We start from the raw sequence: 16523 nt of genomic DNA on the forward strand, positions 1-16523 counted from the left end.
GGAAGGGAATGGATCTGGGGGAGAGGGGGGATGAAGGGGAGAAGGGAGGTCTCAGCCTGGAGAAAAGGAGGCTGAAGGAGATGTTCTTACTCTCTACAACTCCCGAAGGGAAGCTATAGCCTGTAGGCTCTTCTCCCAAGTGACAAGCGACGCAAGAGGAAACGGCCTCAAGTTGTGCCAAGGCTTGTTTAGATCGGATAGTAAAAATTAAATTTCTTCATGGAAAGGGTTGGCAGGCAGACATCGGAACAGACTGCCCGGGTCGGTGGTGGCGTCACCACTGCTGGCCGTAAAAGCCGTGTATATGCGGCGCTTGGGAACTTGATTTAGCGGTGGGCTTGGCACTGCTGGATTAGTGGTTGGACTCGGTGAGCTTGTAGGTCTTTTCCAACCAAAATGATTCTGATTGTACTACAGAAAGAAGTTAGAATCCTGTGTGTAAGGCTGCTCACGGCAGCCAAATATGTGATGAGGTGCATAAGAGACTGGACTTGGAAGAAGTCACCCTGCCTGTGGTCAGCACCCTGAGAGCTGCCGGGATGGTGCTGGAATGAGCACAACACACAGAACGTTCACCCTGTTCCAGTTACCTTCGGCACTCACACTTCGAACTCGGTTTGAGGGACACCTCTCAAAAGAAGCTGCAGGGCTAAGAAACGGGCTAAGGCTGCATTCCCGTTATTCAGGGCTCTTGGGAGATAAAACTGCGGGAAGCGCGTAAGGGCGTGCAGCAGTACAGGGCACCGCTGCAGCCACAGCGCGGGGGGACACCGGCACCACAGGGAGCCGGCGCAGGGGCAGCTGCCGGAACCGGGAGGAGGGACCGGGAGGAGGGACCGCCCCGGAAACAGCGGGGAAAGCGGCAGGGCAGCCATGGGCCGGTCAGTGACCGTGGCCACCTGCGCCCTTAACCAGTGGGCTCTGGATTTTGAGGGCAACCTGGAGAGGATTTTCAGAAGTGAGTGCCGAGATGGCTGGCTGCCCCCGGCCATCAGGAAGCCTCTCCCGCTCCTTCCCTCCTCCCGCGGGCAGGGCAGCGCAGCCCGTGCTTGTTTCACGCACTGTGCTCCCAACACTCTTCCAGGTATCGACATCGCCAAGAGCAAGGGAGCCCGGTACCGGCTTGGTCCAGAGCTCGAAATCTGGTAAGGGCGCTTTGCTGGCGCTGGGTTTGGTGCGATTCCAGTTAGCCATGGAAGAACGGTCGGGAAGAGCGTCGGCCCCGCGGTGCCGCAGTGCCCCAGTCCCTGCAAAGAGAAGCGCTGTAGTTACGAGCACGGGATTGGGTCTCTTGTCTTGGAAACCTGACTGGTAGCGATAACTTTTGACCTATTTCAGTGAGTTTTCCTTCAGGGAAAAATTGATTTCTACTTGGGCCCAGGCTGTTGTCTTTGGAAGGAATATCACGGGGTGATACAAAATACGCCGCAGAGTTTTAAATGCTGTAAGTAGGGTTGGTGTTGACAGCACTTCGTTTTCCATATAGATTATGTGTGGGTGAATGTTCCCTGTCTGAAGTAGTTTTGGTTCTTTGGCTCTGGTGGTGCTGATCTGGCTGAATTTTTTGTTTTCTCCTTGTTTCTATACGCAGTGGTTACGGCTGCTCAGATCACTATTATGAGTCAGACACACTCTTGCATTCGTTTCAAGTTCTGGAAAAGCTCTTGGAGTCTCCAGCTACTCAAGATATTATATGTGATGTGGGGATGTAAGTTTATTTTTTTTTTTTAATATTTTTTGTGTGTACCTATGATAAAGGCATAAGTCCTTAGGGAATGCTACTTGTGCCATGCTCTGGATAGTGAAGGTTCTGCATCAAACTTTCAAATATATTTTAGGAACTGCACTACTTCTTGCCTTTTAATTACCATGACCAGGACTGCTATGTGCAGAACACTTTGTGGAAGATAATCCTTCCAAAGATTGCTGGTGTCTGAGCCCTTCAAGAGGGAAATAGGATAATTACAGTTATATATTAGAAACCTTATTGCCACGGGTCAGACTTTGTGGGAGGTGTAACTCAAAGGGCTTTATAAATTTACTGTCTTGTAGGAATCTGTGGGCTGCTTTCACTGACAAACATCTTAAAACAACATAAGTGTATGTGAGAATCACTGAAGCCATTGTAAACCTTGTGCTGGCACAGAAGGCTGATAAATGAGATCTGTAAAATTAATGTGTTAGTGTTGATATAAATGTGTAAAGCTAGTTTGATTTTGAACTGGTTTGGCAGTATTGCAGGAGTTCACATTTGATTAAATAGCCTGACCCAGCCATGGGAATCTTCTGGTCTGCTCATGTTCCTAAGGCTCAGGTAGTAGTTGATATATCTGAGATTGAAAGCAGTCAGTAATTCTGATTTTTTTTCGAACAGCTACTTTAACTAAAATACTAGAAGCTAAAACTTGATATATTGTTTTGCTTGATTCCCTCTAGTGAGGTCTTAAGAATATTTTTTATGCAGTAAAGTAGATTCTGTAGCTTTTTATATTTTCATCTAGTGAGTGTAGTCACTGCTGATTTTGCTTCTTATTTTTACAGGCCTGTTCTGCATAGAAATGTTCGCTACAATTGTCGAGTGATCTTTTTAAATAAGTAAGTAGTTCTTGATGTGTTTTGTGAGGTAACACATTATCTTTTCACACACCAGTTTGTCCTACAAGCGAGATTCTTCGGTCGAATCCATAGAGATTGGTTTCAGAGATTGATTTATCTTCCTATTTGCTAAATTTTGAGAGAGAGAACTAAGGTTTTTATTACTTATTTTTTCTTTTCTGATTTGTGGAAACTAAATTGCCACTGCTTTCTGAAAGAGTTCAGAAAAACCCCTTGAGTCTGCAAACAGAAACTTTAAAAATGTTACATTATAAAAGAAAAAAAAAGGACTTGATATTAATCAGTGTTCTTACATAGCCTTGTTTGGCTGTACATCATGTGTTAACTCAGCTTTTCTGTTTTGTTTTATGATTTAAGGAAGATTCTTCTGATCAGGCCAAAAATATCACTGGCAAATACAGGAAACTACAGGGAACTTAGATGGTTCACCCCATGGAGCAAAGCAAGGTATAATGGCAACTGTTAGAATTGTGTCAAAAAACACAGCTTGCTGTTTGCAGCTGCAGCAACACGGTTGAAATATCTACAGCAAATCCTCATTAGCTGCTACAGGGAGAGCAGCATGACAGGGTCAGCCAAGCTACATGGTTGCAGCTTCTTTAGGAAACCTACTGAGCAGTCAAACTCTGAGTTGCTGAGTTGGAAGAAAAAGTGGGGCTGCTTGATCCTGCAGCCAGTGTAAAGTGTCATTTTCCTGGTGTGTGCTTTCTAAGAACACCCAGCTCAGGACTGGAAGGGGCTGTGTTTATCTGCTGGAGTGCTGCACCCCAGTTCTGAACTGGCAAACACTGAAAAGGATGAGCTCTGCCAGAACTTCGACAACTGCAGAGAATAAAAGCTGCCTACCTTATGATGCTGCAGAACATGTCTGGCACTCATCTCTGATGCTGTGCACTCATCTTGTAATCAGGGAAAAGTTCCCAACTTGAGAGTCTTCAGTAAAGCACTTCTGGTCCCTCCTCTGAGCCCCAGTTGGTTCTGTGTTGCTCATGTAGTAACCCTGCAAAAAGAGAAACTTCCAGCTGGCATTTGTCTTGCATGGTGTATTCTTTGTCAGGTCTGCTTTCTAGCCAGGATGAGGCATTGCTTACCATGCCTTTCTGAAGCATAGAAGTTGCTGTCTTAAAATGTTAGCATTTCTGATTAATTCCACAGATAATGCAAAGGTATTTTTAAATTTTTTTTTAAACACACAGCCCTGTACAACTTCAATGTAGTTTCTTTAACCAACGTTAGGAGGTGAGATGAGAATATGTTTTTATGCTGTGATTTATGTAATGATATATTCACAATCTATAAATTCGGTTTAGGCATGTGGAAGAATATTTTCTACCCCAGATAATTCAGGAAGTGACTGGACAGGTAAGCTGTTTTTTTTTTCTTTTTTTTTTTCAATTTTAGCATCTTCCAGATTCAGCAATTAAAAACTGTAGTCCCCAAAATTCTGCAGCCAGTCATGTTATGGATACCTATGTTTCATTGGTGGCTCTGACTTACAGTAAATGACAGCATAATTTGACATTATTTATGTTAGTATGTGGCAGCAAGGCAAGTAAATTTTAAATCTGCCTCAGTTATTTGTACATAGAGAACATTGCCATATTTTGCACAATTTTGGTACTGAGTTTATCTGTGTTTGAGACTAGAATTGAGTGTGTTTTTAGGTTAAAAAACATTAAATTAAAAATAATTTAAACCTTGTTAGTTCAGAAGGATCTAAAATTTATGTCAATTCCCACTAAAGCATGAGTGTGATTCCTAGCAACAGGCAGTCTGTGTTGTGTAGATTGTTTAATCCCTGTTCTTAAGCAAAGCACTGGATCTGAATACTGCTGAAATTAAAACACAAAATTTCAATCAGTCTAGAAATTAGCATTTCAGAATTTTGCTGTTTTTTCACTCAGACTTGGAATAAAATGAAAGAAGGTATAATGTTATTGATATTGTGTCACTAATTTCACATAAGTGAGCATTCAATTTTTATGTTTTCTTAAGAGTTGTAGTTTAGTTTTTTAATTGAATAGCTTGTTTTACTGCATGTGTATAAGAATGTTCTTGTTTTTCCTCAGGAAACTGTTCCTTTTGGGGATGCAGTGCTAGCAACCAAAGACACCTGCCTAGGGGCAGAAATATGTGAAGAACTGTGGGCACCAAACAGGTAAAGGAGAAGAAAAAAATAAAAAGTAAACTAAAGCATACCCTGGAGCTACCTGAAATAAATGTACTAAAAGATCTGCTTATTATTCTTCTGTGTAATTTATCTTTCAGAAAGTGCTAGTAAGATAAAATATAATTAGAAGCAATAAATACATCATGGGAAAGACCTCATTAGGCTAGGTGCAGAATGGCAAAGAAATGTTGGTTGTTAAACTAAATCAACTTGAAACAAGAAGGTAGGGGAGAAATACCAAAAAGAAGCAGAATTAAAAGAGTCACCTAAGGAAATAGATAGCTCCGGTGCTCACATTACGGATATTTTTCCAAATCTCTCAGTTTCCTTAATTTCATTGCAACTGCAGAAGGTGTGGTGTGTTGAAGATGTGGGTTTTAATTATTTATTTATTTTTTTTTTAGTATTGCTGTCTTACAACGTTGGAAAAAGAAGAAAAAAAAAAGGCAGTAAAATTCTTCTCCTTGTACTTCAGTTTTTGGATTTGCTAAGAGACAGGGAAAATGGGACAACTGACTTTGCAGTGTATATCCATGTTGCCCTTTCAGACCAAGACTATGTTATTCTCTCTTTCTTTGAGACCTGGCCTTCTAGAGAGAGAAGGCATTTCATTTAGAGCAGAATGTGCCAAAGCCCTCCTGACCTCTGCAGCTACTGCTGGTCTTTGACAGAAGAGTAGGGCAATGCAAGAAAACAGATATTTTTGAAAGCCCTATCCTTGTTTGAGCTAAGGCATGCAGCAGAGTGACAGTGACATAGGTGTTTCTGTTTTACAGTCAGTTTTAATTATATTTGCAGTTTTCATAGCATTTTTTAAATTTTTTTTTTTTTGGTGGCTTTTGCTTTGACAGCCCTCACATTGAGATGGGACTTGATGGTGTGGAAATTTTCACCAACTCTTCAGGGAGTCACCACGTGCTGCGGAAGGCTCATGCCCGGGTGGATCTGGTGAATTCTGCCACAGCAAAGGTGTGCACTTTTCTACTTGGAAAGTTCTGTTTGTTTAAAAAAATGAGAAGACATTAAGTATTTGGACTGTAATCCTATCTAACAGTGATGGGGACAAAAATAAAGCAATGAGTGTACATTACACTATGAAAAAGCTGCTTTGTCATTGTAATTTAACATGCTTTGCCTATATTAAACAGAATCTGCTCTCTCCTCTGATATCCAAACACAGCTTCTGTCATCACTTTCCTGCTTTTCACAATCTCAATTTGCACTCATAATTTGATTTTAGAAGTGCAGCTCTCTCTGTTTGTATTGAGGGAGTGACTCTTGCTACTAGTAGAGACTCCTGTCAAGAGAGAATCCCAGCCATAAATCATTCACAATGTAAAGGGAAAGGAAGTTTATAAGAAGGGCAGGAAGAGAGGAATAACATCTTGATTTTTAACATCCTGTCAGGTGCTATATTCTTAACAGCTTTTTTTTCTTCTTCTTCCCTGCATGTTTGTTTCCCTGGCAGAATGGTGGAATATATATTTTAGCCAACCAGAAAGGTTGTGATGGTGATCGTCTGTATTATGATGGCTGTGCCATGATTTCCATGAATGGAGAAACAGTTGCACAAGGATCCCAATTTTCACTCGATGATGTGGTAATGTATTCACTCCATAGCTGCTAGGACATTTATGCTCAACACTTCCCAGACATTCCAGACTCTAGGTCCACATCTTTAGACTAGAAAGGGTGTATTTTAATTATGCTATTTACCTAGATCCAAGTGTTTTCCTAGTCAGATTACCTACAGTAGCTCTCCTGCTTTGTGAGGAAGGAAGAACTGTCACAGTGAAAGAACTTCATGAAAACATTTTTGTATACAATCACCATGAGGAGGAGCGACCCTGTTAATCGAGATTCCCTTATCTCAAAAATGAAAGGGCAAAGGCTGCAGTGTTCTAATTATGACCCAGTTTTGTAGACACAAGGTTTCTCTTTGATTTCAGAAAAAAAGTAGATTTGTCATCTAGGTTTCTTCACAGCATGTGCCAGATCCATCTCTTTGCCTTTTCTTGCCTTTTCCTTTAACACAGCTGATGCTGAACCTTTTGCCAAGCATTGTTGATGTGTTTGTGTAGAGTGATCTAATGTTGAAAGTCTTTCCACAGGAGGTGCTGGTTGCCACTCTGGACCTGGAGGATGTTCGAAGTTACAGAGCAGAGATTTCATCTCGTAACTTGGCAGTAAGGACAATTTGTGTTCATAAACTGTGCCAAGTTTGAATAGTTATTGAATGTAAAAAGTAGTTGCATGTCCTGATTTTCACTGTATCTTACAGAGCTGATATTTTATAGGTATATGCTATGTTAAAATTGATCTCTTCTGAATTCTGTACTATTGCTTAGGCAAGTAAAGTGAATCCTTATCCCAGGGTAAAAGTGGACTTTGCTCTATCGTGTCCCGATGATGTAGCTGTTCCTACTTGTATGCCAATCCAGTGGAGACACCACAGTCCTGAGGAGGAGATCAGGTAATCAAACACTGAATCTGTTGCTTGAAAATTATTTTGATTTAAGAAAAAACAACCAAAACTCAAAGAAAGAGATAAACATAAGATGTCGTTTAGATTTAAGTAAAGTCCCTCATTGGAAGGCCACAGTAAATATGTGGACTTGCTTAGGTGTTAGTCCCTGACATTCTTAGAACTATGATGTTTTATAATTTCAGCCTTGGACCTGCATGTTGGCTCTGGGACTATTTAAGGCGTAGCAAACAGGTAAGAACAAATCAGTTTGTTTTTCCCTTGGCATACACAGCTTCTTTTGTGCCACAGGCACAATCCAAACTGTTATCCTGTGCTGCTGGTACAAACTGATGTTAGTCCAAGATACAAAGTTTGAGTTTTGAGGTAGCTTGTTCAGACTTAAAAATTGTATTCCAAGTGTGACTTGAATGTGCACCTTTCCCTTAGGAATTGTGCTTTATTGTGTGCAGCAGAATGACATGAAGTAGTCATTCAGTATAACAGTAAAGTATATATTAAAAATGTAATCTTTTTTATTAGTTATTCTGTCTTACTAGAGGGTGAAGACAACTGGATTTTTTTCTAGCTGAAGGGTTTTACATTGACTACTCACTGACTTTGATTATCCAGTTGATGAGAGTTTCAGAGGGTTTTCTCGGGATGGTTTGTTCTGTTTTTCCCCAGCAGAATATAAACAGCCTTGAACAATGCACCTGTCATTATTCTACAGGAGTGTGTTTCTGAGTGGTACATTACGTATTTTTTTCTGATTTTTGCCATGTGGAACCTCTTCCTTGCTCTGTTTTCAAGTCAGGATTTCTCCTACCTCTGAGTGGTGGAATTGACAGCTCTGCTACAGCTTGCATTGTGTATTCTATGTGTCACCAGGTTTGCCTGGCTGTCAAGAATGGCAGTAAGTAGATCTGTGTGTCTGGCCAGCTGTGTTTACTAATGATTATGGACAAGTTAATATTAGCTGGGTGCAGTAGCTGCAAGAGCTTATTAGTGGCAGACCCTTTTCCTGTTGTTCTAATGGAGTCCTTTGTATCTCTTCAGAAATTCCAGCGAACATGTGTGTCCAGATTCAGATTCTGTGAACTGGCATAATAGTTTTCATTTTGGGTTTAAGAATTAGATGTGGAACTCAGACTAGTTTCTGTGTAGGCTATTGTTCAAATGTTGAATGATGTAGTCTTCGGTTTATTCTGAAAATTTTCCCCTTCTATTAAAACCAGCATTACAAAGCATAGTTAGGAATGGTTTAAGTTCTTAAACTGGCTTTAAGCAGAATTCATGCTTTTAGCTAAATCTTCGTACATAGTGGTTCATGTTTTCTATGAAAATTCTTCAGATCAAGAAGATTTAATATATTTCTGTGCTCAAAATCAGGTAAATCAGAGCAAAATTGGTAATTCCTTTATTTGTTAGATGAAATTTTTTTGGGGGGAGTTAGATGTAATCATCTTATTTGTCATGGGCACTGTAAAGCTTAATTGGAATCCAAGGGATGTACAAGGTGTTTGCATATCCTGCAACTGGAGGAGCACAATAATTTCCACTCTTGTTGTGTTTCTTTTGCTCTGTCCTCAGATGCAGACGTGCTGGCTGATGCACGCAGGATTGTGAATGATGACACCTACATCCCTGAGGATCCTCGGGAATTCTGCAGGCGTGTCTTCACCACGTGCTACATGGCTAGTGAGAACTCCTCCCAGGATACCTGCAACAGGGCTAAACTGCTGGCTGAGCAAATAGGCAGGTACAAGCTCAGAAGTGCTGGGAACAAACATCATGTTCTGGCAAAGGCTTACATCTAAAACATTCAAGCTCGAAAATGGGGAAAAAATAGGAGAGGAATAGGAGGTGGGTTAAGTAGCATTAAGTAGGAATACTACTGATATTATTGCTTAAATGTTGAAATTAGGCAAACTTAGAAGCATTTGACAAAGGACATGGAATTTTGGAGACAGGCTCTGAGAAGTGTTATTCTTTCCTAAGTTTCTACATACCAAATCTGAGTTTTTAGCAGCTGTAAAACCTCATTTGATGGGTGGATTCTTTTGGTGTTTTTTTTTTTTTTTTCTTTTCTGTTTTATATAGTCAGATCGTGCCAGTTGAGTCACTTGTGCTTAAATTCTTCTCAGCTACCACATCAACCTGAACATTGATGCAGCTGTGAAAGCTGTTGTGGGGATCTTCAGTGTGGTGACAGGTCGAACTCCCCGGTTTTCCATCCACGGAGGGAGCAGCAGAGAGAGCCTGGCACTCCAGAATGTGCAGGTGTGTGTCCTGTAGGGTGAGTTAAGTCACAGTCTTTTGCTTCTGTGGGTTTTAGTTTGATTTTTTTTTTTGGTTTTCCAACCTAACCAGCAACTCTGCTTTAGTTACGAGTGCTGGTTATCCTGTTTGATAGTTTTTATTAATTTGAGTACTTGATCTTTCTCTCTCTGTTACTGGAGAAATCCAGCTGTTTGCTCTGAAAGCAAACATTGAATCCTTCATCAGCTTTTTGGAACTAGGAGAGGCTTAAGTCACAGAGGAGTGTGGGTATTTGCTTAAATCACCCACAACTGCAGCTGGAGGCTGGAGCCCGAGTTGGTTTGGCATTACTGCCATCCTTAGAAAAAGCTGAGTTTTAGAATGGGGACAAAACCAAAGCGAACTTTTTACAAATGTTTTCTATTAGACTAGAGGGGTTTATTTACTCTGTGAAAGGGGATGGTTTATCTGCATGCCATCGTGGATCCTTGTTAATGCTATTAGAGGTAGTAAATGGCAACTACTCCCCAGTTTGGAGTTGGTCAGGAGAAACTTCCTCAGTCTGTGGCAGTAGCAGTTACTGAACCTGGATTTCCTGAGTGTGTTAAGCAATTTCTCCACAAGACCATCCTTCTTGCAGTCGTGCTTACCCTGCCTTCATTTTGTTCTTCATGAGTTTGTTTAGATAATTGATTAATAAAAGCAGCTGGGGAGAAATCACTCTAGTGTGTGAACTTTGCTTTCCTTTTCATTCTGTTTTGCAGGCTAGAATAAGAATGGTCTTTGCCTACCTGTTTGCCCAGCTGACCCTGTGGGCTCGTGGGATGCCAGGGGGACTGCTGGTGCTGGGATCAGCCAATGTGGATGAAAGGTTGGTGAAAGTGAGGAATCCAAACCCAGGTGGAACAGGTCACTGTCATTTCCTTGCAACTCTACCAAATCCCACTGTAGATTATTACTCAGAAGACAACAACCTAGGAATACAGTGGTAACAATGAAATTAATGAAAATAGTTAAATCAGCCTGAATGGGCAATTGTATATTTTTCAGAGGTTTAGCCAAAGTATTGCTATAGCTTTCCCATAAAATTCTGTTTACATAGAGCTTGCCTGTGCATTCACTAGGCTAACTTCCCAATTTGTTGAATTTTCATTTAGTGTATTAGGAATTAAGATGTGAACTTTGAGCTGAAAAAACAGACTTCAAAATCTGGAGTACTGTTATTAGAGCTGAGTATTTGATGATTAAAGTAATCCCTGTAAGACTGTGGTGACCTCTAAAGCTGCGAGAATACCGAGTGCTGGTTGTGTGTGTGTTTTGAAATTTATTGTTTTAATTGGTCAGCACAGTATTTTAATTGTTTTGCACATACTGCCTCAGTATGGACAGTTTTGGAGTGCTTTATGATTGTTTAAATATTGTCTTCTGGAAATTTCAGGGCTTTTGGATAGCCCTGTTGCAGTTAAACATGATTGCCCATAAGGTATAAATATTTTACTAATCTGCAGTCTGTTTCTCCCTTTCTTCTTGCTATATATAAATTCTCTTTAGTGTCAAGGATTACATATTATGTTGCAGTTACACTGTCGTTAACTATTGCTGTGTAAAATTTCCTGTTTTCTCAGTCTCCGTGGTTACTTGACCAAGTACGATTGCTCCAGTGCTGACATCAACCCCATTGGTGGCATCAGCAAGACGGATTTGAAGAACTTTATTCAGTACTGCCTTGAAAACTTCCAGCTCACAGCCCTCAGGAGGTGAGCAGTGATTCAGTGACTGTGTTTGTTAATTCCACTGGAGGAACTGTCTAAACCAGGCACTTTATTTTTGGGATGAAGCTCTGTTTTAACAAATGAACACTAATAAGACTGCAGAGAATCCATTTTTTCCCTTCTTCCTCTCCCTTACAGTATCATGTCAGCTCCACCCACTGCGGAGTTGGAGCCCCTGGTGGATGGACAAGTGGCTCAAACTGATGAGGTAATAATGGGCAGTGCCTTTAAAATGCCTTACCCAAAATCTGGCATTTGTCCCATAATAGTTTTTATCTTGTATGTGACCATGTTTATTGATAAGCATGTTATAGACAGTCTTAAAGCTGCCAGCAAGGCATTAGTTTCCCACACCTGCCCTAGCTGTGTTGACGATAGTTTCCAAAACAGCAAATTAACATTTTAAAATTATTTTAGATTTCTGGAAAGTAAGAAGGATGGGTGTTGTAAAATGCAGTTTGTTTTAAGGGATTTTTTAATATAAAAAGAAAGTCAGGGCCTTACTGCTATGAAAATGGTGGCAAAGCCCTCTTCTACCCACACCTTTCTCTTTGCTATCCCTTTGGAAAAGAAAGGACTGATAAAACTACCTCTGTGGCCTCCAATTTCCCAATTCAGAGAAATTCCAGTGGATTTTGTTTATTTCTGCTCTATGTCTTTTTGAGATTGACAATTTCATTTTGGTGTTTCTTTGATTTAACTGGGTTATTTTAATTGCTCCATGAAAGTATTCATTAAAATTTGAATAGTTAAGATTTTCAGTGACTTTCTCTGTGTATGTGTTTTCAGGCAGATATGGGGATGACATATGCAGAGCTCTCAATCTATGGGAAATTAAGGAAAATTGCAAAGGCTGGACCATACAGTATGTTCTGTAAGCTGATTAATATGTGGAAGGAAATTTGTACTCCAAGAGAGGTAATATGCCAAAGAGAAAAAAATTATCAAATAGTTTAATGCATTTACCAAAACAGAGTATGTTTGGAGAAAGTTCAGGTTCCTTTTAACTGAAAGGAATAGTTTCATTATTTTGATTTTAGAGATTATTCTACAGCTGCAACATAATATGCTGGAAAAGCTGGTCTGCATCTCTTAAATAGAGCTTGTTGTCTTGTACTGCGAATTGTTAAAACAATTGTTAATTGGGTAATTTGAAAACAGTTACTTCAGAACTATACCTCAGGGGGAGAATTGTTCTCTGAAATACAGATGACCAGCTACTCTTGAAGCCTTTGATTATGTGTTCTGAGAAAAAAAAAGGCTCTTGCTTTTGAAAGAATATCTAGACTGTGAAAAGGTAGAAAACAGTCTCCAAAATATGGCACTCCTCTAAATTTTTAAATTAAAATACTAAGAAACTTCATCTGATTAAAAGCTACATTCTTTGTACACCAGGTGGCATCCAAAGTTAAGTATTTCTTCAGGATGTATTCAGTCAACAGGCACAAAATGACCACCCTCACTCCTTCCTACCATGCTGAAAACTACAGTCCAGATGACAACCGGTTTGACCTGAGGCCCTTCCTCTACAACACCTCATGGTCCTGGCAGTTCAGGTGTATAGACAAACAGGTAAATGCCCTCTGCTTCTGGAATGGTTTTGTATTTGAATTATTCAAAGTCGGTCAAGCCTGGTTCCAGTGAATCTCCAGCAAAAGACAACTAAGATTTAGGGTAGCAGTTATTACAGAAATAACTGTGGTTCTTTTCACATTACTGTGAGGCTAAATACTCTGATTTCAGTGTAGGCTGTTCGGGTTCTTTTTTGTCATACAGCTATGAAAACAAGTAAAAGAAAAAAATAAAAGAATACATGCACTAAGGACAGAAAGTAATGCGTATACCCCGACTCATGAAGTCCTTTGCTAATGGGAGAAACAAGCTTTTGTGTTTTGGTTTCAGTTCAGGACCTGTCTGAAGGGATCTGCTTAATTGCAGAATTAAGATGTGACCTACATCAGTGTGGGGAAAGCCAGTGTAAGAGGCAGCAATTCTCTGTGAGTGCTTCTCCCACCTGATTCTGCAACAATCCCTTTTTTGAATCTCAAGTTAGTTGGCTCACAAATACATGTTTGCTCAAACACAGCAGCAGTAATGGTACTGTGCTCAGTTTGAGTGCTAAGATGGGGAGGGGGCAGGCGGTTATTGGAGCCATACTTAACTTTTTATAGTTTTTAGCCACGCCTTCAAACTTACTTTAATGCCTCTTTTATAGCAGAAGTGCTGGGGTGAAGAATTGTAGCACCTTGAAGTTTTTTTTCTGCCAGAGATTTTACACCCCAGTTGCTTTTAAGAATATGTTTATACATGTAATAAAATATTAATTCCTTCATCTGTGAAATGCCAGACATGTTGTAAATAGTATTTTACTACCTTGAAACCTGGGATAAAAGCTACCATGTGCAGTACTTTATTGTAAAGTATATATGGTGGGGAATTTTTTACATCATATTGGACTTCTTCCCACTGAAGTCCAGGAACAAAAATTCTTTTGGCCTCAGTGGCAGTCAGGCAAAATGTTTTTGTGGGGTCTGGACCAAAATCTAATTATTTTATGCTTACAGTAAAGGTGATTAAGATCTTTTAACGATGCAGGATATTGCACTCTCTATTAGATACAAATCTAACTAGCACTATTTGTGCTCTGCAAGGGTAGTGACCATTGCAAGTTATTTCTGGAAAGTGGGAGACAAATTTGGGCAAGATTTTATTGCATATAAAATGAAAGATAAGAGTAACCTGAACTGATAACTCCTGCAGGTCTTTGCAAGACTGGAAAATAATAACTTGCAGTGGTTTGAGTCAAATCTGCCTTATTCAAGAAGGGCAATAGAGGAAGAGTTTCCTCTTGTTGTAGGTATTAAGCACAATTGTAATTCTGAAGAGAATCACTCTCTAGGACGGTGTCCCACTGATCATTATGCTCCTGGGACTCAATCTGCACTTAAGATTTTTCTGGCATAGTAACAGGACTGTGAAAATATGGCATAAACTTGACATAAAACCAACCTTTAGTTAGGTCATGCCAGGTTTTCCTTAGGGGAGTTATGTTACAGCTCGAGCCCATTTTTGAATGGAAACAATTTGGAGTGCAAACAATAGAGAAATCTGTTGGAATTGTAGAAGGTACTTTTCTGCTTTGGATGTCCGTAGTGTAGTCAAGCCACTCATTTTTAGTGCAAAATTGCCTTTGTATTTGCTGCAGAAGGAGCAGGGATAAAAGGATTTTAAGATCATAGCATTTGCTGGGAATTGCCAGATTTGCTCTTGGAGTCTTCGTGCCATTCAGCTCTACCTGGCTGAGGGGGTTTGGAACAATCCTAGGAACTCTGGCAGCGCTCTCTGTAGCTTCTGCCCTGGAGCTGTGTCTGAAGTAAAGGATTTGTGGTCAGAGAACAAATGATGCACTTCCAGGTGCTCAAATGTTCAGTGGGATTTTAACAGCTGTCAAAATTTGAAGGAACTGTGATGCAGCTCAGAAGACAGCTGGCACATCTGCCTGCAAGGATGAGGTATCTGCAGCCTGTCTTCTGCTTTTTCCAGTGCTACACCACAAGATTAGCTGCATTTGGTCAAACCAAAAGATATCTCCTTTTCATAAAGACCTGATCTTTTTATCTTTTACAACCGCAGTAGCAGATGTTGATGGAAGAACAATTTTTTTTTTGTTACTGAATTGGTTTCTTTTTTACTTGCAGGTATCCAAGCTAGAAAAAAAGGAAGGAATTTCTGTAGCTGAAGACATGGACTGATTTATTGTCTTGTTTAACCGTGGTAATTAATTTGCCAAATAGAATGTTCAAAACTGGATTATACTGTGATAATGAGCAGGGATGACGTGCTTAACAGTTCTTGAGCTGACCATTGTAATCAATATTTTTTACTGACTCCCTGTTTTACTCTCAATATACTTAAACTGTAGTTTGGCTAAGGGATCATTTATTAAGGATTTTATTCGACTTCTTGAGTTAACTGCCTTTAATTTAAAATATTTGGATAATCATAAATAAACACAGGGTAGTCTTTTTTTTTGGTTCTGAGAATTTGTACATGACTTCTGAGTAACACTCAGCTGAACGTGTAAAATTTTAACAGTTCTGGCATGTGCTGTTGAGAGGGGAAAAAATTCACCTTACTTGGCAATAAACTTGTAATTTTGTCATGCTGACTCAGTTCTTATTCTACATGATTTTTATTTACCTGGCACTGACTTTGGAGACTGGTCCACTATTTTGAGTGGCCACAAGGTCTATCTTGGCAAGGTATTGGAAGCATGTCTACCTTGAAGCAAATAGGTAATCTTTGTGTCAGTGGGATCAAATTTAGAGTTCAGCGTCTTGTTTTGTTTGAATATTGCAGAATGAAGTATAAAACCAGTATCTTCTGAGCTCAATTAGAGTGTTACTCACATCCCACCTACTTGCAAAAACTAGCTTGCAAAAACTTAATTTTTAACTTCATGACTTCAACCGATCTTTTAAATTTGTTCAATGCTGTGGAGCAATAAAAAAAGGATGGGCTTGTTCCTTTGCCTGAGGCCCTTTTCATTTAATGTTTGGCTGTTCCCATTTCCTTTTTAAACCTTGATTTGAAAGGTGCACTTCTAATAAGGAAGACCAGAAATGCATTTCTGTAGTTCTGGGCAAACAATATTCTTAACTGCAACAACATGACAACTCAGGCCCAGTGAGACTTCTGTTAAAATAGTCTTACATTTGGAAAATGCTAGTGGAAAACATCTGCTAAAAAGGGTACATTGTCCATGTTTGTTCAAATAAAAAATAACAGCACAAAAATAGAATATTTACTCATGTCTCCTGTGGTGTTAGAGTTGTTACGCTATTTCAGACAGTTGTCTTTCTTAGCAATGGCATTTACAGCACCTGACAAATTGCATTTTATTTCTTGCCTGCTAAGGGTGACTACTGATTGTACCAGCTCCCTCCTATCTTCCTTTCACTATCCAGAAATTTTCACTGTGTCTGTTCTATCTGATACCTCTAGTTCAACTGTTATCAACACTTACCTCCCATGTTATCAGTGCACTGTTGCTGACTGAGAATGGGAAATAATTCTAACGTGTAGCTGATGATGTTCACTTTTTACTGGAGACAACTTGTATTGGCTTTGTGGGGCCAGGTTTTAGTGGGGGAGGGCTACAGCGGTGGCTTCTTTGAGAAGCTCCTGGAAGCTTCCTCTGTGTCCAGCAGACCCCATGCCAACTGTCTCCACGATGGAC

The 16523-nt window shown here is 40.0% G+C and overlaps 1 protein-coding gene across 2 annotated transcripts; it reads left to right on the forward strand.

Annotated features, from left to right (window-relative positions):
- The first annotated feature begins 873 nt into the window (after nucleotides 1-873).
- On the forward strand, nucleotides 874-15456 carry NADSYN1 (NAD synthetase 1). 2 transcript variants are annotated; one of them, XM_062494889.1, is made up of 21 exons: nucleotides 874-958; nucleotides 1085-1145; nucleotides 1592-1708; nucleotides 2542-2595; nucleotides 2974-3063; nucleotides 3927-3978; nucleotides 4686-4774; nucleotides 5638-5755; nucleotides 6255-6386; nucleotides 6898-6972; nucleotides 7135-7259; nucleotides 7457-7505; nucleotides 8064-8166; nucleotides 8844-9012; nucleotides 9398-9533; nucleotides 10277-10383; nucleotides 11138-11269; nucleotides 11423-11492; nucleotides 12074-12202; nucleotides 12680-12856; nucleotides 14983-15456. In XM_062494889.1, the coding sequence occupies exons 1-21, from the start codon at nucleotides 874-876 to the stop codon at nucleotides 15034-15036; spliced, it is 2124 nt and encodes a 707-aa protein (XP_062350873.1). In that variant the 3' UTR covers nucleotides 15037-15456. The 2 variants fall into 2 exon arrangements, with proteins under 2 accessions (XP_062350873.1, XP_062350874.1); XM_062494890.1 differs by lacking the exons at nucleotides 874-958; nucleotides 1085-1145 and adding an exon at nucleotides 1176-1444.
- Nucleotides 15457-16523: the final 1067 nt, after the last annotated feature.

Source organism: Cinclus cinclus, chromosome 6 (genome assembly GCF_963662255.1).
Source record: "Cinclus cinclus chromosome 6, bCinCin1.1, whole genome shotgun sequence".
In the NCBI taxonomy this organism is placed as follows: domain Eukaryota; kingdom Metazoa; phylum Chordata; class Aves; order Passeriformes; family Cinclidae; genus Cinclus; species Cinclus cinclus.

What these genes read in the sequence shown, in the direction of transcription:
- NADSYN1 (XM_062494889.1), top strand. Translation starts at nt 874, where the DNA reads ATGGGCCGGTCAGTGACCGTGGCCACCTGCGCCCTTAACCAGTGGGCT. An exon ending in ACCCCATGGAGCAAAGCAAG is followed by an intron (nt 3,064 to 3,926) that starts GTATAATGGCAA and finishes AATTCGGTTTAG; the next exon opens with GCATGTGGAAGAATATTTTC. An exon ending in AGTCCTGAGGAGGAGATCAG is followed by an intron (nt 7,260 to 7,456) that starts GTAATCAAACAC and finishes TTATAATTTCAG; the next exon opens with CCTTGGACCTGCATGTTGGC.